Genomic DNA, 20,922 nt, shown 5'->3' with positions numbered 1-20,922 from the left:
GGGGCCCCCGGGTTGGAGCTGCGGAGCCACATTGTGGGCGGGGTGTGTTTATTTAACTGTGTGTGTGTTTTTTTGGGAGTCACGCTGAATTTAGTGGGCTACCCTTGAGATAAGAAACGGATTTTAAGATGAAAGGAAAGTGGGGCGAGGACAGGGATACGCTGGCACGGAGTCTGCGGATCCAAGGAGGCGGCGAAGGGAGGCCCCGGGGGTGGGGGGGGGGGTGCAGGAACAGGCAGAAAGCAGGGGGTGAAAGCTGCTAGCTTGTTTTCTTCTTAAGGATGTTTATTTGACGTTGCATAACACCTTTTTGCTTGTGTGGCTAATACTCCTATATATGTGTGTGTGTGAGAGAGTGTGTCTGCCGCTCCACTTGTGTGCGTCTGGTAGCTTCTCACGGGGGAGACGGGGAGTTTCTGCGAACGGCAAAGGTTGCCCATAGCAACGGGGTTCATTGTAAAACCTTGGAAAACGGCGCGCACACACTCCTGCGGCGTGCTCGCTCGCACCGAGACGTCCTTTCACTGTTTTTTTTTTTTCCTGCACTTTCATGCTTTGACATCACCGGGGACTCACTTTTTAAGCCTGTCGATTCGGGAAGCCCACATCCAAACAACTCCAAGTCAATTTCATTTTCACGAGGTACATATAGCGTCTCATCTTTACGCCGTGCTGCGATGTGATGGACTGGGATGCTCTGGTTTCTAGATTCCATTATGCTTTTATTGGCTTTTAAGGGCATCGGGTTTCCTGTGTCTGGAGCCGGGGAGGAGCTAGTGCCTGTGTGTGTGTGTGTGTGTGTGTTGGTACAATTAGTATCACACAGGCTGGAGAAAACAGCTCCACAGGGCCTCAGCATGGGCTTAAGATTGCTGAGGAGATAAGTTTGCCATGGTCAGATTTACAGACTTTATTTCTATACTTGGAGCAAAACTAAGACTTAAGATTTCTTTTTTTCCTGTTTGGTCCTGAAGCAATGCAGCACTTAATGTTTACGGAGATAAATTAAAGGAGGAGTTTTTTTTTTTCTGATTCCAGTAGCAGGTAGCATTTGTCGTGCCTTGCTAAAGGGATCATATCCATTCAGCAGTTTTTTTATACTTTGCTGTGTTAGATTTGATATGTTTTTAAAAAGCTGTAATTTATGTGCAGCTATGTGCAAAAATTAGGTTCCAGTAGGTTGTCGACTCGTACATATGAACGCCACACTTTTCAGATTTTTATTTGTAAGATTTACAGTTACACTGCAGAAAGGGAACTAAAAGTAAATAAAGTGTATTGGTCTTTGATTTTAGCAGGCAAGTCTAAATGATCTGCCAATGGAATAAGATTTTTGCACTTAAAATAGGAACAACTCATCTCCATCATCTTATCCTAAATGCAGGATATCAATTATCTTATTTTAGGGGTAAAAATATTCATTCCATTGGCAGATAATCTTATTTACCTGCTCAAATCAAGGACAAATACACTCATTTCAAGAAGATTTTACTTATTTTTAGTGTCCTTTTCAAATCAAATCAAATCCCCACAGTTTATACTGATATTTCTGTTTATAATGTGACGTGCGTAAAAGTACACAGGGTGCAAATACTTTTGCGAGGCAAAGGGTTTATTTAGGCCATTAATTGGCTGCTGTCATTCGTTTTGTTTTGTGACATGTTTCACACTAAAACTTCAGATTAATTCTGTGTTAATTGCTGGTTCTGCACCATAAGCACACAGCTTGTGGTTTCCAGTTGGACATTTTGGGAATATATATAAAAAAAATTAATTCGATTTTGAGCAGATTGAGACAAAAAAAAAAGAAAAAAAGCAGCCTGGAGCGGACGTCAGCATGACCGCAACGCAGAAATTCCTACTGCGAACACTGTTTCCTCTCTGTTTAAAGTGTGAATCAGCCAATGTTTCGAGGCAAGCTGAGGATAATGCTCTCCAACATGAAAGGAAAAATGGTGGTGAGGCTGATCGCGTGTTCAGCTGCGTTCTTCAAACAGAATAGGTCCTTTTTAACCACGGACTGCTTATATAAAATGCACATGGCTTTCTCGCTATCACCCATTGTTTTGAGGATTAGGGTTTAGGAGCTTTAAGTATAATAATTTCTTATTCTTGTGAGCCAGATGGACGAGCATTTGTGCTTTCAAACTGGAACCCACAGAGAAAACAAACAGGGGAAAAAATGTCCTCTGAGAGGCTGTCGGTCTATTTAACTATTAAACAAGGCTTAATTACTGCGAGCCAAAAAAACTTTAGTAAAACAAGTTTAAAAATGCAGCTGAACTGTGTGTGAGAAACATGTCACCTTACAGTATTTTACCGACGAAAGACCCTGATTTATCAGTTTGACATCGAAACAGGTTGAGATCTAACACACTTGTCTTATTTTTTATGACAAAGGTACAGGAATAAGTACGTAGGGTGCTCTCTGAGCCCCTGTCTGGTAACTATTAGATGTAAACTCTTTCAATTAAAAGTTCTTATGCCTTTGATGATATGTAACATTGCGCTTTTAAAGAGCACCAACTTCAGGGACCTTGTTTCCGCCCTAACACATTATAGATATGTCGCAAGGCGGGGATCTTGATGGTCAAGATGCTTTCCTTCCTTTCCTTAAAGCATCCAAGACCACATTAAAAAGTTGTTTTAAAACTTTGGGGGGTAACTAAGTGCACCCTATAATCTGGCAGCTTGTAGAGAGAACCACCTTCTAGCAGAAATAACTCCAAGGATCTGTTTTCTGAGGGATTGTATGTGTCTATCACATCTCCTTGGAAGCTTTTTTTGGTCCACTGTTCTCTCCAGCCATGTTTTGATTATTTCAGTCTTGCATAAATTAGTACTTGCCTCAGCTCTTTTTTTTTTCTTTCAGTCATTCTGTTGCAAATCTGCTTCTATGTTGAGGGTTATTGTCTCGTTGATGACCCAGTCTCAATGAGGGCACCCGTTCAATGAGATGGCCTCAAATTTGACTCCAGACCACTTTGGTAGACATAGTTAGGGTGGCTGCAAGGCTCCAAGGTCCTGGGACTGCTAGACCATATCATGACTCCTGCACCATCGTTTATGGTCTTTGTCTTGATATGTTTTTGGTTTTTCATGGAACATGATGTTTCTGTGCTCCCTATTATGGAGTTATCTGTTTAAAGGACTTTGTTCTAGATTTAGCTTTGAAAACTTTAGTTTTTCCTCCGGACTCTTCTGTTAGCAATATTTCCAAACAGGCCATGCTTTAAGCCTTCTTCTATACTTGAACATTTAACATCCTAATTGAGGAGTCGGAGAAGGAGATCTCGGGTATTTACCTATTTTCAAAGTATTAAAAAGTTTGATCTTGGGGAGAATTTGCCGGGCGTCCATTCCTATGAAGATGTGAACCATCTTCATAGTTTTGTAACTCTTGCTAGATTGGTGTCTGTGCTTCCTGTTGTAAATCATTGGCTGGCCTTTACACTCACTGGAAGACCTCCAGTGAGTGTAAAGGCAGCAATCGCTGTCTTAAAAATGTGTTTTAAAAGCTAGTTCTCACCCTGGTCTCTCTTTGTTCACGCTGTTAACGTCACTAAGACAGTCCAAAGTAATAAAAGGAAGGACAGACAGATTGAAAAACAATTTCTACTCCACGGCAATAACCAAACTTGATGCCGTCAAAAACAACCCGTGTACATGACATGAATGTATGGATGTTGGATTGTAGAAGCTATTCTACTGTGAATAGCTGCACTAGCTGATGGCTCTTTTCATTTTGTTATTCATGTGACAATGACAAAGTATCTATCTCTCTATCTCTCTGTCGATAAGATCAAACACTCCTGCTTTTAAAGCTTGATCATCAAGCTGTCAGTTTCATTTCATTATCAGCACCTGGCCTAAATCCAAGGGAAGCAGTGAGGGTGTACTTTCTTTTTCCTGTAATTTCACGCTGCAGATTTCAGACCAACCCAACATGCCATTTTGCTCACAAAGATTTTTCCTCTTATGAGAAATGTTGCTCATTGATGTTACTCTGAAACCACTGGAGGTAGAAAAAAAAGTCTACAATTAATCTACCAGCTAGTGCTTCAGCTATCAATTATTTTACTAACCAATAAACCTATTAATCATTTTTTTCTATTTGGTGATGACTCTAAAAAGAGATACTATTAGAAAATGAACATCCCTCAATAAACAAACTTTTTGAACCTAAAAACATTTGTTGCACATTTTGAATGCATTGTAAGTGACAAAAACATGTAATATTTTTTATTTCAATGCTGAGTTCAATATAATTATTAAGATTATGTATATATATATATATATATATATATATATATATATATATATATATATATATATATATATATATATATATATATATATAATCTTAATAATATAATAATTAAATGATTAACAGATTAATAATTGGGTAGCAATAGGTGCTTAATGGGAGATTTCTTTTGTTTTTACAGAATTTGAACCAGGTGATGCTAAAACTAAGCAATTGGAGGATTTCTGGATGGATCATAATTACAGACAGGTTTTTAATTTTAAATGCTAACTGTATATTTTTTGTAAATTTCTGGCCTAACTACTGCTGTGAGTGGGCTGTGCTTTCAGCAAATGTCATGTTTTAGTCTGTATACTCCAGTTAATGATTATTCGATTTTTTTTTTTTTTTATCATTTCTATTATCGATCAATCACAATTATTCAGCTTAATTGTTTCACCCTTACTACCAACATTTACAGTATGGAAGAAAACAAAACGGAGGCATTTTCTTTGCTTAAAGTTAATTCCAAAGTTTTAATTTACAAAGTTTGAAAGCTGGGGCAATTCTCATTTCCATATAGCTCCTCTCTGCAACCTCAGCACTACGAGAACACGTTTACAGGGATAATAAATGAGAAGATGCATGAGTTTAACCCTTTTGTAATTATAACCACACTGTTTTCTGCATTCAAAAAAAAAAAATCTATAGAAAGCAGAAACCTTTTTTTAACAGCTTGTAAGCTTAATAGAAATGCGAAGGTGATTTTGTCAGAGTTCAAGTGCTTGAAAGCTCTAGTTCAGAACGGTTTAACCACAAACACCTTTCCGCATACTGATCCAAATCTTATAATAATAAGCTTTTTGACCCTGAAAACTCCCTTCATGAAGCTTTCTCGACACAGTTTGCTACGTTAGCTGTCATTTCGGGTCTCTCATTGCGCTGCAGCACATATTGTGACAAAGCGCACGCATGGCATGGCGGTATCAGTTGACCCTCTGTGATGAGAAAAGCCTCTGAGCGCTGAAGGGTGTGTTGAATATCCCAGGGATCTGGGATTAAGGTCATGAGAAAAAGAGAGAGATGAATGTGGAGGGAGGAGGGATCGACCTCTTAGTGTTTGGGAATACGAGGTCATTCACTTCAGAGATTCAAATATCTGAGCGATCCTCGATTACCCCCTGCCTGACCCCCGCCACGGCTCCGCTTTGTCCCCTCCGGCTCTGACCAAACAGACCCGGATTAAGGTGGAGGGGTAAGACTGGGCGAAATCATTCACACTGAATGTAATCTCTAATGTACAGCAGCTTTTTTACCAAAGAGATGTCAATAAAGTCTTCAGCTAAACATCGATAAGGCAGAAATATGTCTCGTTTTCTGGCTTATGGAGCAAAACCCTCTGTTGGTTTCAGTTTGCTGGTTGGATAAGTCAACGAGTCTCAGGTAAAAAGACATCTATCGGTTTCATCCTCGTTTTCAGACAGGATATCTTAAAATAGTTGCTAAAAATCATTGAGATTACCTGACTAGCTACCTCAGTACTGCGAGAAGGGCTGAAGACGCTCATCTTGTTGAATTAGTTGGTTCATTAACTCATTGATTACCTGTTTACCAAGAAAATATGTCTCATACTCCGGTCTCTTGATTTTTGCCTTTTGCAGCTTGTCCCTATTTCACAGGGATTTACTGCAAGCATTGCCACTTCCCCTCCTAACACACTCACAAATCTTTTTTTTTTTCTATTTTTGTGTGTGTGTGTGCATATTTCAGGTCAGCCAGTCCTTTCTTTATTTAGCCCAGAAGAATATGTTGAAAGATGACCTTTTTTTTTTTTATCCCAATGAAAACTAGCCTCATTAGATCAGCCATATTCAGACAGCATTATTTCATGTGAGCATTCCCAAAGTACACATTTAAAAGTCTTTTGTTTGCTGCTTAAGCAAATGACCTTGCAGTATGGCGCTTTATTCAGATATAACGGATTTCCCTTAATAAAAATGTTAACTAGTCTTTTTTCTGTCAGGTGGCGGTCCCTTTATCCTTTAGCACTTTTGCAGTTCTTGTTGTTTTTTACAGCGGTGTGAAAAAGATTTCCTTTTCACACTCTAACGCTGCCACACTTAATTTTTTTTTCTTCAGATAATCAAAACAATCTTCAGACAAAACTAACCCAATCAAATACAAAAAGCTGTTTTGAAAGCTGTTTTAATTTTATATGTATAAAACAAACAAAAGCAAACTATTTATACCAACCTGGCTTTATGGGAAAATATTATTACCCCTCTAACAATGTTTAAGAGATAATAACTTTTTGGTGGGGCCGTGTTGCTTTGGATCACTTTTTTCCCTTAATAAATTAAACCGTCACTTGTGTTCAGTCAGGTTATCTTCATGTGATGTTGAAACTGGTGGACCTTAAATATTTAAAGGTGACAAACAAAACCTGTGTTTGATTAGGAAATTAGTTTCTGGCAGCACTGTATGAAATGGAGCCACCGGGCTCGGCACGCTTCATACCAACCTGCATCGGTTCATAACTGGCTTGGGGGGCATTTCATTACCTGTTCTGACAACTGATAATTTAGATAATCTCATAATAGATCACACATTGCACACGTGTCAACCGACCCAAAGAGGGACCAGAACCATAAACACTGAAAACAGGGATGTAATATAAATATTCAGAAAGTAATGCACAGTTCATTTAAAGTACTGGTACATATGTGTGATTTGAGCATTGTTATATTCACCAATCAGGTTTATTTCTGAAAACCTGCACCGTTAAGAAACGTAGGTGAAATCGTTAGGTAGATTGGAATAAAAAGGTTTGTTTCCAGCTATGAAATAAGCGGTATGACCTGAGCTTTTTTAGCCTAAAATCTTCAATCCAATAGCTCTCAAATACAAAAAGTTTTTTTTAATGGATATTTTCTTTATTAAAAGAAAGGGTATACATTTGAATGGCATGCATACATTAGCAATGGTTACTAGCCTGACTTCATCCAAATTCTGGATTTGTTTTCTTTTAGAAATTTAATTCAGTCATAAATGTATAAACTTTTAATTAGAAAATATAGTTATTCCCTAATAGCGATTAACTGTGCAGATTTTATGGTGGCATCTATTTGATGTTGCAATTTTTAAATATTTTATTAAATCCTGCTTTCTCTAACATTTTACTCTCACACGAAAACAATTAATTCAAACCATCTCCCTATTAACGTATAATGAAAAATTGCCAACCTCAGAAGTTAATTGCAGTCCTGTCCTTTGGTGCTTTGCAGTCTGAGCATCACTTACCAGCAGAGACTAACTAAACCCCCCCCTCCTTCCCTTTTCCCCCCTGAAAAAAGCTTTGATGTTTCCCTGCCAGAATCCCGGCTTTAGATCAACTCATTAACTATGCTCCTCCAGAGACCCACAGACTGACAGATGTTCCCCTGTCCGGCATAATGCAGCCCGCACCTCCTCTCAGACAGCTGCGCGCGTGTCTGTGCGCGGACGTAATCTGCCAAAGTGGTCTCTCTTTCGAGTAAACCGACGAACAGCTCGGCAGTCCGTGACGAATAACTCTAATCGTTGTCATTCGCACCTCCCTCCCTCCCTCCCTCTGTCCCCCCCTTACAGGCGCAGACGTGGTCCATCGATGACGAAGGCTCGACGAGAGAAGGCTTCGACGATGACGAGGACCTCTACTCGGGCTCTGGCTCTGGCTGTAAGTGTGTCTGCGTTGGTGTTGTTGTGAATGAGGGTTACGCACTCACGCCCTGGCTCCTTCAAACCCAGACAGCTGCTTGGTTTCAATCTGTGACCTCGAAGGCCTCCAGCCACCCCCCCCCCCCTCAGCTCCCTGTCCTTATGGTCTGCTTTTCAACACATCCACACAGACGGGCGCCTCATAAACATGTATTCATTCCTCTTTTAACTTTTCCACTTTTGGATTCAGTGTTTTCTTTTTAGATTATATGTTACAGACCAAAAGGAAACCAAAAGACATCTAAAGAGAGGTCCTCTGCGTTAGCCCGGGTGTGTTGTGTATGTGGTTGGGATGTAGTTTCGTCCAACAGGTCAGATATGAAGCCCAAAATGATTCGTACTATTGGCAGAATAGTATTTTTTGTCCTTGTTCAACCAAGGCATCTGTTTCTGACAAATGAGAAAGGCAGCCCTCAAAAACATTAACTTATTGAAAAAATATTTGTTTCATTAACATTCAGTTTATTTGTACCTTCCGTTAAAGGGGAGTTTTCCTCTCCACTGTCGCTTCATGCTTGCTCAGTATGAGGCATTGCTGCAAAGCCATGGACAATGCAGACGACTCTCCCTGTGGCTCACTCTTTCAGAAGGAGTGAATGCTGCTTGTCAAGACTTGATGCAATCTATTGGGTTTCCTTAGAGAGGAAACTTTCTGACCAATCTGTCTGATTTGATTGGATTTGACTTTGGAAAGAGCCTTGAGATGACATGTTTCATGAATTGGCGCTATATAAATAAAATAAATTGAATAGAATTCTCTATGATCAATGTAAAAAAATGTAAAGGGGTCTAGTAACTTTACAAATTTCTACTAAAGTAATTCACTATGGTTGCATACAAAGTTTTTCTGATTAAATTATTGTACCATATTGGCTTAATATATTTTATTTCTATTTTACACTTTGTTTTTTTTCTCTTTGTTAGTAAATGAAGCGCTTTTGTGTATATTCACTATAACAAAACCACGTGACCGGACGTAAGTAATTGCACATGTGCGCAAGAAGAAGCAATGGGGCTGACCGAGTCAAAAATGTGCTGCGGAAGTGTGAAAAGAAAGAGATAAAGTTAACTCTAACCCTGTGAGCTGTCACTTTACCGTGAGGCATGGCTGGACGGTCCATTGACTTACAGTAGCTGCGTCAATTGTTCGCATCTTGCTTTCTGATAGTTCCTTGGCACAACAATGTCTGCTGATCACGCCTGGTGCAAAATTATTGTCAAGTAAACGCTATCAGGATGAACAGTTCGGGTATATTGCTTTCTCTGAAAATTAATATATGTTCTTTTTGCATTTTTTCGTGGTCAAAATATGGGACTAGGTCCCGTTGAAGGCATTACAGCAGTCAAACTTTCCATCCTTCCACTGGTACTTTAAAAATGAATATCTGGCTTTGAACTAAAGCACTCTTTGACATTAGAAGGCCTCCTTGCCATCACCCTCATCTTTAGCTCCCTCCACAGATTCTCTGTCAAATTCAAATCCAGACTCTTGCTGGTGTCGCTCCAAAACATTAACATTACAATGACCCCTTTAAAACTAAATGTGCCAGGTTTAGGAATAATTCTGAGCTTAACCTTTTATTTTAAACATGCAAAAAGTGAAAAAAAAAGAATCAGAGATATTAAAAAGTGTGTCTGTGTTTGCAAAGTAAAACAGCTTAAAGAGTGTAACTTTCAATCAAATGAAAATCAAATAGATTGCATACTCTTCCTCTGCTCGGTGCTTGGAGACCTTTTAATTTAGGAGACACAGCAAACATGGAAGAAGGTGTTCTGGTCAAGATGAGAGCAAAAAACCAACTTTGTGAACTACATGTGGCAATTATCTATTATAATCTAATTATCTAACTAATCCATATGACCCTGGGCACATCATGGAGGTCGCAGCATCATGCTGTGGGCATGCTTTTCTGTAGGAAACCTGTTAAAGGCTGCTGGTCGCTGCTCAGACGCTCTCCTTTTAGTTGAGCTTGACCTGTTCTGCAAAGAGGAATTGACAAAATTGTCGGTTGTTAGATATGCAAAGCTGGTTGAGACATAGCCCAAAGGACCTGCAGCAAAAGCTGGTTCTACAAGGTATTGTTGACCCAGGGGGCTGAACACGTAAATGCGAAACATTCCCAATGAGTCACGCAGACGTTTTTGCTCCTAACGTAAAAATTGTGAAGTTCTTCCACAAAGTGTTTGGCTCTTCAGCCAGGTCAGGATACAGATTTAAAGAAAAAAAAAAACTCTTGGGCACAACGTCGCAAACAACCAACCACTAACCAGGGGTCGATCTCCAGAGACCTTCTTTGCTCTAATCAGATTACAGTCCACACAGATTAGACAATCACACGCAGCTACCTGCCGGCACATGTCGTCTTCAGGGAGCGCTGCCAGTTTGCGTGTTTGGGAATTACCTGCTTAGCGTAAGTCACATCGGTGTAACGGCCTGATTTTCTGATCTGGCCTTGCGCCGCTCGTCGGCCGGCTTCTTATCAAGCGTGACTCATTGAGGGCCGCCCTCAGTTAAGGCACGGCGCTGGTGGGCGAGCACGAAATAAATTACAATTCAGGGCAGGGAAGAGTGGCGGAGGCACCCCCTGCGGTTGAAACAGCAGCCTGGCAAATTGCTTTATCTAAAACCCTGATATAGAGTTGAACCTTTCCAAAGAAAAGGGTTGGCTTTTAGCAGACAAAGACGTGCGTTTAATGTCTGCTTCTGCTGCTTCCGTGGAGGTATTTTGTGGCTTCTGATACATTAAACATAAGACGCATTGTTGGAGTCCGTTTTCCGATATCCTCTCCAGCTCCTCTGACAGCCTTCGTGTCTTTGTGTCTGCAAATTCAATTTGCTTCTCTTTCAACCCAAGGAGCTTCACTGCTATAACCAAATGAAAGGCAGAGTAACAATATTATGAGCCACAGCTCTGCTCATCTCCTCTCTGCTCCTTCTGAAAATGCACTACATATAGGCATATATAAATGGCATTCACCGCAGCTACTCTTTCTAGAGATCTCCATCCGCACTAACTGACCAAAATACATTTTTAATACCCGATCTGGAGGCCCAAAAGAAAGTTTTTATTTTTCTAATCTCTGTTTTCTTCTTCAGCTTCCACCCCAGCTGAACTTACTGTAGTTGATCCAATTCGTGCTCGAATCACTTTTCCGCTGTCAGGCGGCTAAATAAGAGGGGGGAAAAAAGCATTTCATTGCGGCTGAGATTGCCGTGTCAAAGTCATCATTTTGCTCTTAAGTGATTTGACAGCACAAACACCTCCCTGCAGCGCTTGTATCATTAAGTGCAGTGACATTTAAAATGAGCTGGCGCAGAAAGGCAAAGACACTTAAATTCTCAGGGAACAGGGGCTCCGTTTGCTAGAAACAGCGATGTTTATACAGTCAAATAAATTTGACAGATTGTCTCTTAGTCAATAATCGGCTGAAAACTAGAGATGCATCAATCACAGTTCTGCTGATTCCTGATATCTGTCTTATTGTATGCTTTAACCTGCCACTTTCGCTGGTCTTTTCTCTCCGGTGAGAACAGCATGTCACTGAGTTTTACTGTATAAAAACAAAGGCGGAATATTTCCTGACATGACTTTTAAAACGAACACTTTATATTGCCAGTTAGCACCATTAGCGCAGCTAGCAATACAAAACTACAATCTCCATGTGTTTTATTTTAATTTTTTTTGTTTAGAGAGTGTAGATTCTCCATTAAACTTCAAAAACACTGCCAACATTTTTATATCCGGCTGTTCCCAAAATCAACAGAGGTTACAAATGTTCTAAAGGATTAAGAGAACAAAAAAGAGATTTTTAAAAATCTCACTGATTGTGAAAATAGCTAACAAGCTAATAAGCTTACTCAGTAACAACCCCCACACCAAAGGGTGTTGCTGTTTGCATGCTTAGCTCTTTAGGTGCGTTCACAGCGAACGCGACCTGAGCGAGTCTTCCCTAAGTAAAGGTGCGTTCAAGAGCGCTTTAACACTTCTGAACAGGAGCGTTAACAAGGCGTTTCAAGTGATGCCAACGGCACGAAATGCGCGAGCAGTGCGACGCAAAACTGCAAACAGAGCGAAGTGAAATTTAGCTCAAATTCAACAGTCTGAACTTTTCTGTCAATTTAAGGGTCCTCCTCCATTTATTTAAGCACTAAAACCCTTTTATGTGTTACATAGACAGTACTATTAGGCTATATTTCTATTGAGCAATGATGGCTTTACTGACCGAAGACGCCTGTAGTTCGTATCCCAGGGGGATCTATCCGCCGACGTGGGGCAGCAGCTCCCATTCTTGGTGCTGGACAGACGGCTTTCTACATTACAACCACCATCGTGACTCACTCTGTAAAATTCATGTCGCGGATAGACGCTCCTCCTGTTTGATGACGCGGTGAAGGTGAAGGTGGTTGGGAGAAAATGGCTGCGTTATCAGTGTGAATCATTTGTGAGAGAGAGGTGAAATGTCAAGCGACCAACAGCAGACAATCAGGGCAAAAGATTAGCCTTGATCGCATTCGGTGTGACCGTACCTTTGCACTTAATTAAATTATTGCTACCTCTGGCAGATTTAGGTTTAAAGATGTCTTTTAATTTTACCAACAGGCTTCTTTTAGACTGGAAATAACATTGATTTGAATCTGTTAAGTGTGCTTAACATTAATGTGATGGCAAGGAGGCCTTCCAACCTCAGAGTTGGAGCTCATCACAAAAGGGAAAAGATGGTCTCCGATTATAAGAAGGGTTTGATGGCTGTAATGCCAATAGGCTTTTAAATTGAATATTGAGAAAGGTAAAGAATTGTAAATAAAATGTAAGTAAAAACATATATTTTCCAGAACTGATATTCCTTTAATATTGTTTTATCTTTTGAAGATTCATAGCTAATTACTTAGCACAAAACAAACTTCCTGGTTGAACACAAATCATTTAAATCTAAACTTACAAGGAATAGTTTTTGAGTTTGACCAGGCGGTCAGCAGTCAGGCCTGTTCAGGCTGAAAATCAGTGGATTTCAGTCATCAGGTGTTTTTTTTTTTTCGTAGCTCCTACAAGTCTTCACAGAACCTTCTTGTTTACTTGCTTTAGAAATAAAATACCGCTCTATGTAATTATTTTCTAAACAACCAAAAGCTTCACATATTTTCTTCTGCCCATACAGAAGTGGAGAACTCAGCAGGATGTCTGAGGCATATTTGTTGTGTTTGCTCTTTTTATGCTCATTTCCCCTCCGATACTGTGAGTGTATATCAGTATTATTGTTGTCCAAAACTCGTTCCAGTCAAATTTCATGGTAAAGATAAATATAATAAATAAAATGATTGTTTTGGAAACGTGGTTACCCTAAATGTCTCACTTAGCAGCACAGTTGTAAAATAAAAGGTTCTTTTATCTTATGGCTCTTTACACATGTTTACTAGGGATGCCATTAGAGGGCTGTACAGATTCTTTTTCTTTTTTTATATTTGTTTTACGTCAACAAGCAAACTTTAATATTAGGCAAAGATAACGCTGGTTATATATGAAACATCTACCATCAGGTGCTTGAGATGGCCGTAATCGGTCTTTTACTTTGCCGTGGAGCAAACTCAGTCCGCTCCCCTTTGTAGGATTTTATAAATTCAGTCACACTGAAAGGTTTTTAAGCAAGGATGACCTGTGTAAGATCAAGCCCAAGCATTTCAATTGGAAATAACCTTGGGCTTGTTTATTTTGAGCCATTTAGTGTGGACTTGTTTTTTCTTTTTACCAGATGCAACGAGAATAACATCTTCATAAAAGTTCCAATTTTGCGTCATCAGTTGACCCAGTGCTTTCCTAAAAGTCCTGGTGATCATTAGGATATGATTGTTGTTGTTTTTTTTTTAGCAACTTTGGCCAGCAGTGGTTTCTGCTTTGGATCTCTCCCATAGATTCCCTTTTTTCCTCAGTCTCTTTCTCACTGGTGAATCATGGTGCAGTGGTACAAAGCCCACATTATTAGCCTTGACTTGCAGGGGCGATCAGTTTTTCCCATCTCTATTCTGGTCTTTGAACAGCTTTTGCTTTGACTGAAGCAGGATGTTGTGTCTCGTTGACGGGGTCGACCAAGACACAACAAAGCACAGATCCGTCCTCTCCTGGTCTAAAGTCGTTCCGAAAACCCTGATAGGCTGCAACCAAAAACCGATTAACTTACAGGAAGTGTATCTTTCTAACACACAAACTTTAGCATTTTGGGAAAACAATCCTTGATGATATCCTTCAAATCCTTCGGATATCTGTAAATGTTTGCAAAGTCAGAGAGCCCATAGTAAATATTCCCTCTCCTAGAGGCCAAACTCCCTAAACTGGCCAAAATGTTACATTATAAGTCGATGCTCCCAGCTTGACATTCCCACAGCCTTCACATCCACAGTTTGACGGCCCTTAAAGAGATGCATACCACCTTATGTGAGCATCTAATCACAGCAGATGGTAAGAACGAGGGTCTCTAAGAGACCGGGTGCTTCAACAGGCTGCTTCAGACAAACGGGGGACAAGAAAAGCTGCGGCAACCCACACTATGAGAACAGAAATCAAAAATGTTTTTCGAACTTTAAATGACAACCAAAGTAAAATTCTGAATCAATTGAGAATCACGATTGGGGTCATTTTATTCCTGAGGTTATGTTTAAAATCTATGTCCAGTTTGCACAGCTTTTTGGAGGTGACAGGAAGTGGTGCCATTTGCATCTCTCGTTTAATTTACTTTAACTCATTTTAACTTCCTCTTCTCTCCTTCTCCAGTCTACGGGATCGCCATGAGCCCGACAAAATCTGGCGTGTCCTTCACCACAGAGGAGCCCCTGCTCCTCTCCACCACCCAGGCAACAAGCCCCGCCCCCTCAGCCTCACCTGCAGCCGAGCCCAGCCCCAGCCCAGACGACGTCGTCGCCGCCGTGCTTCCCACGGAGGCCGACGGAGAGAGCGGCATCTACGTGGACAAGGAGCTGGAGGAGAGAGAAAGGGAAAGGCAGCAGCAGGAGATAGAGAGACAGCTGGAAAGGGAGAGGGAAAGAGAGAGGATCAAAGAGATGGAAAGAGAGAACGAAAGGAAGAGGGAGCAGGAGAGAGAGAGGGAACGGGAGAGAGAACGGGAGAGGCAGATAGAGCGGGAGCTGGAGAGGCAGAGGGAGCTGGAGAGGATCCGGGCGGCTCAGACCACCGCTGCCCCCCGGTCGTCCGCCGTCTTCCCCACGTCGACCACCAGCCTGTGGACCAGCGCTGTGGAGAGCGCAAGTCCCTCCACTGGTTCAGACGAACAGCTCACCACGGAGGAGGATGATGTGTACCTCTCACCCGAGTCCACCTTGGACTACTTTGAATCCACCACAGAGGACGATGCGCCCACCACAGCAGAGACCACGCCCGAGCCTACAACACCTGCACCCACCACCACCACCACTACAGCCGCGACCACCGTCAAGACCAGATTCCCCTTCAGGCCCAGGGTTCCAGCATCGAAGACCACTCAGGGGGCCCCGACGGAAAGAACGACCCGCCCACAGCCGCCCACAACGACACAGGTGTGCAACGGTTCAAACTATTTGTCTTTTATAATGCGGGGCAGAGTTTTATTTCCTGTTGGGATAAGAGCCTTTCCAAAACACACAGGTTCACTGCAAAAATAGAACTAAAAATAAGAAAAATCTTCTTGAAATGAGAGTATTTTTTTCTTGGTTTGAGCATGTAAATAAGATTATTTGCCAATGGAATAAGATTTTTGCACTTCAAATAGGGACAATTCATCTCTATAATCTTATTTCAAGTGCACGATATCTAATTGTCTTATTTTAGGGGTAAAAATGCTCATTCCATTGGCAGATAATCTTATTTACCTGTTCAAATCAAGGGCAAATACATTAATTTCAAGAAAATTTTGCTTATTTTAGTTCTCTTTTTGCAGTGTTCAGGTGAGATTAGAGAGGATCGGATGTTTATATTCATCAGAGTCCAGGGCCATCTGAGAGCCTTGATGTTATTTGAACTTTAACACATTTTTTACAAAGAGGTAACAGAGTAACAGTAACAGATGGTAACAGAGTTATTTATTGGTATTTATCTGTATATTTATCTGTTTTAATCTGTTGCTCTGATTTGATAGTCTGACTTCTAATGCTTGAGTTTAGGACTAATTTCACTCACACTGTAAAAGTTTGCACTACAAAAAGGGAACTAAAGTAAGTAAGGTTTTCCTGAAATGAGTGTATCTGTCCTGGATTTGAGCAGGTAAATATGATTATTCACCAACGAAATTAGTATTTTTACCCCTAAAATAAGATAATTGGATAGACTGCACTTGAAATAAGATGATGGAGATGAGCTGTTCCTATTTTAAGTGCAAAAATCTTATTCTATTGGCAGATCATTTAAAGTTGCCAGCTCAAATCAAGAACAGATGCACTCATTTCAAGAAAATTGCACTTTCTTTTAGTTCCCTTTTTGCAGTGTGCAAATAAATCGCAGTAAGTAAACAAGCTTTGAGTGTTTGCTGGTAAGCACAGTGACTTAAACTCGGCCCCTCATTGTTCAGAGTCTGTGTTGAAGGTGTGAAGACCAGACATGGGGGCCAAACCGAAGCAAGAAACATTTTCTGCAGGATTTATGTTTCCTGCTGTCACCTTTTAAATCTCTCTTTCACCAGTGCTGATTATTTCACCAATAATTTGGAGCATGTGTTCAATGGAGGAGAAAAGCATTATGCACAACGTTTCAGCTGGATTCTTGTCAAAAAGCTTGTGTAATCAAAAAATACGATTTTAATTTCTAGGCTTTATTCCTTATTTAAATTTCTATCGCCAAACTAATTCACTTTCTTATGATTTAAAGCTTTTATACTGGCAAGCGTTCAAGACGCTCCAAGAATTTAATTTTAAAGTTACAGGGTTACAATCATAAACTTTCCATTCTCCCCTAAACAATCCTGCTTGTGTGTCTGTTTTTTTTGCTCATGCATCCGGTCGCTGTGGTTCACTTTACAACTTCTGGATCTGTTAATCGGTGCATCTAATGTAATGAGAGCTTAACCGTGGTTGCAGCGGTGCAGCTTGATGAGCTGGGTGGGAGGATTGTGAAGGCGGAAAACGAGACCACAGCTCCAGTCGCCGGTTTTTGACATGTCAGTCAGGCTCTGCAGGCTGTTGGTTTAAATGATCTCAGAGCCCAATTATTCTCACAAGCGCTACTGTATCCACTAGTGGGCCAGGAGGAGAGTTTCTGACCACTGATAAACAGTAAGAAAAGTAAAAATGTAGGGAAACAGAAGCCGAAGGCAGACGATTCAGCAAGCAGCCAACCAAAAAACAAACTCCCTCAAGAAGTCATCTGACAGTGGCGCGATTAGAGCAGAGATCTGACAAAACCAACAGATGAACTATACCGAGCGAGTAAAGGGCAAATCCAGTGACGTCGCAATCGATAACAGAACTCAGCAGTGAAACAGAGACAAATTAAATGATTACCAAGCAATCCTGATCCTGAAAATAAATCAAAATCCAGTCTGAATCTCACTCTCAAAAAAGCAATTTCCTAAATCGAACCAAACCACGAGCCTAAGCTTATCCCTGGTTAAACTGACCTTTAACCTCTTACTCAGCCTTTACTGTTTGTTTGTTACCTCAAAGGGGATTGAGCCTTAATGACCGCAGAGTCATGACCAACAGTGGCACAAATGTCACGTACTGCTACCTCAACGTGTTTAGATTCTTATTTTAGATGCTGGAGTACGGCATAGTGTGGTTAAAAACTGCAATATAGAGATACAGTCACACCCACCTGCTGTCGACGTTAAGGAAGCTCTGCACTGGTGGTAACATCATTCCGCAGCATGATCCCCTGGAGGAGATGGCAATATCTGTTCCTTCAGGTGCAGTCGTGTTGCACGTTAAGTAACTATGAATAAATTATAGCTTTAAGCTTTTCAACCCAGAAGCAAATGATGACAAGCACATTTGCCCAGCCTGTTAATTCAATCGATGTAGTGGTCAAAGCTTCACCTGTACTTATCCCCAGAAGCTACACTGAAAGGAAGTGAGCTGATGGCTTTGCTCCAGAACAAAAACGAAAACTTTGAAAATCCAATTTTGTATTTAACGGCGCATAAAGTAGTTTGGATTGTATGCATCCGATGATTTCTGCATAGTAATCTAAAATCGGCGCAAACAGTTTAGAAAACACCTTGGGCGCATAGAGAAAGTGATAACGCCGTAATAAAAGGATTTAAAGTACCCAGACAAGATTCTCCTTTTATCACAGCCAACGAGGTGGGCAAACTTTATTCTCTCTACGACATATTTCCAGGCCACAAAGCAAATATAGCATTGTTTTTTAAAATAGAGAGGGATAATGCAGCATCCAGAAAATACCATCCTGAACATTAAACATGACGGTGGCAGCATCATGCTGCGGGGATGCGGTTCTTCAGCATGGATGTTCCAGATGTCCCCAAAAAAGGACCTGCAGCGAAGGTGGCACACTTTTTAGCATTTTTATTTGTGGAAAAGTAAATAAAACCATGCATCCCCCTCCTCCCTGCTTGTTCTTCCTTATAAAATCCCAATAAAACACAATTGAGTCAGTGTGTTGTAATACGAGAAAGTCCAATGTATGCGTGTGAGTTTATGATTGACAAAAGGAAAACTGCAGTGCTAACCATTGCAGTGATAGATGAACATGTGGCTCATTTATAAGTGTCAGAAGATGAATCATCCAGATCAGCCTTCGGGTAAACAGCCAATATCTGGCAACGGGATTTCTTCATTGGTCTCAGCAGTGATCAAACATCCCTCATCTCTTCTTCTCATGACCTGTTTGCTATTGAACATCATCGGACAAAGTTTAAGAAACAAGATGAAGCCTGTGCTACCGTCGTTGATTCTGTGCAATGATCTGACCATCTGCCTGATTTTTCTTAATTTGTTAGCAGACCACCTGCATTCCTCTGGTTAAATCTGTTTATTTATTTTAAAGTGGAAAAGGCATCATATTGGATGAAGTCTGTGTACATATTTGTTTGAGAACGAGCCTCTTTCCCGCTGTTCAGAGAACATACAGAGAGTCATTGTCTGAAAATGCCAGCGTGTGTCTTGGAAAACTCTCTCCGTGCTGCTGCGGATAAGTTTCAGGGCAGCGACTCTGCGGCACAAATTCAATTACATCAAATCGAAAAAAAAAAATGTCCTGTTAACTTTGTACTTCTGCCTCCGTCTCAGGAGGGGAACAACGAGCTGGGCGCCGTAGGCCCGAGCGGGGAGTCGGAGATCGGCGAGGATCGGCGGAACAATCTCGGCAGAGGCGTAATGCCGGCGGACCCGGACTTCAGCGGGAACACGGTGGACGGTGGCAGCTCCGCCGCCCAGATGCCGCAGAAGAACATCCTGGAGAGGAAAGAGGTCCTAATAGGTGAGAGCAAGTCGGAGGTTTTTGTCCCGTCCGTCTGATCCACCAACCCACAAATCAATCAGCTGTTTAGATGAGCAGAAAACCTTCCCGCGTTGCCTCCTGTATTCTTTTTCTGCTTCCTCCTGCTGGGGGGGGGCTGCTAAGGGAAACCAGGATCACCCTAGAGCACATTGACCACCCTGCTGCGTAGCTCCATTTGATCCACTGAGAACAAGAAGTCCTCCTGTCAGGTTCTCCAACCCTTACTCCCCCCTGTTTTCCCTCTAGCCAATTCTTATTTCTTTCCCAGCGTCCCCCTTTTTTCCCTTTTTCACATTTCAACGAGCTGCTGTGGAAAATGAAGGCGCAGCCAACTTGCCTGACCTGACCGTCTCCATGTCTCTCCTTCAGCTCTTCTGATTGGTGGACTGCTGGCGGTGGTTTTTGCTGATTTCCTGGTTGTCGGTAAAGAGCAGGAGGCAACAGATATTAGACTAGATTGTGTGCTAGACTTAGAACTGTGTATATGATTAGTTATTCGCTCCTTTTCTTTGCATCTCTGTTCTGTTGGTGCCCATCTCTGAGGTAGTCAACCTGTTAATTAACCATTTAATTAAATTTGTTAGAGTTCAGTAAATAATTTGTGTTTCTGGTGATCTCATATTCAGTTTAGATAACAAAACAACAAAATGTCTCACTGCACTTTTCACGTTTCTATTTTGTAAGATAAATAACTTAAATTGTCTGTGCTTTAGCTGCATGTCTTTTTCAAGTCAGGATTTATTTTCATATTTATTTTATAATCCAAGGTCAATATTGTAGAAAGGTTTTTATTTATATAACAGTTTTTATTTAGAGCTAAGTGCTTCTCCTGTGAAAACATCAGAGCACACAAAAAAAGCACGTAAATGCTGGAAATTATTGAAAAGAGAGAGGTAAAAACATCAAACTATAGAAAAGAATAAAACTGAAGCTCTAATGGCACGCTTGTATAAATACAAGTGCCTTCAGCTCTTAAACTAAGATCTATGGAGCAGATGACGCTCAATGTTTACCTTCTTTATCCGCTCATAAACCAGTTTGGGTGTGTGTTTGGGATCATTGTCCTGCTGGAACACTGCACCGTCTCTTAAGATTTTCTTATCTGACCAAAACTGTCCCTGTCAAAGGAAAGTAAACTGGTTAGCACGTAGCATAGCACAGGAACCGCTATAATAAACGCCGTCATGGAGCACATCTGCGTCGCTGTCCTCTCTAAAGCAGGTCCAGTGGGCCGTGACGGTGCTGACAAAGAAGGAACCCCCTGTTTAAATAAAAGGAATTTGTTGCTGCCCACATGAAGTGAGGCCCAAAGTGAGAGGAAATGGAGAACCGCTGAGATTTTTCATCATAATGACAAGGATGCTGTCAAGATTAGGTTTTGAAAACCTAAGACCGATCTGCCAACTGTCGGGCATAGTGCAAAGGGTAGATTTGATTTCCAATGTTATTGGTGCGCCGCACAAACTGGACTGAATAATGAAA

At 41.1% G+C, this 20,922-nt stretch overlaps 1 protein-coding gene across 2 annotated transcripts in view; it reads left to right on the top strand.

Annotated features, from left to right (window-relative positions):
- Positions 1-20,922, top strand: part of sdc3 (syndecan 3) — a 58,894-nt gene that overhangs the window by 33,927 nt on the left and 4,045 nt on the right. The window contains exons 2-5 of one of the 2 annotated variants that reach the window (XM_036145076.1): positions 7,874-7,961; positions 14,767-15,545; positions 19,230-19,419; positions 19,810-19,863. In XM_036145076.1, coding sequence (XP_036000969.1) covers positions 7,874-7,961; positions 14,767-15,545; positions 19,230-19,419; positions 19,810-19,863 — 1,111 coding nt within the window. The remainder of the gene's footprint in view (positions 1-7,873; positions 7,962-14,766; positions 15,546-19,229; positions 19,420-19,809; positions 19,864-20,922) is intronic. The other variant, XM_012861447.3, reaches the window with a different exon arrangement.

Source organism: Fundulus heteroclitus, chromosome 13 (assembly GCF_011125445.2).
Source record: "Fundulus heteroclitus isolate FHET01 chromosome 13, MU-UCD_Fhet_4.1, whole genome shotgun sequence".
In the NCBI taxonomy this organism is placed as follows: domain Eukaryota; kingdom Metazoa; phylum Chordata; class Actinopteri; order Cyprinodontiformes; family Fundulidae; genus Fundulus; species Fundulus heteroclitus.
This window is presented reverse-complemented; position numbering and strand designations above follow the sequence as displayed.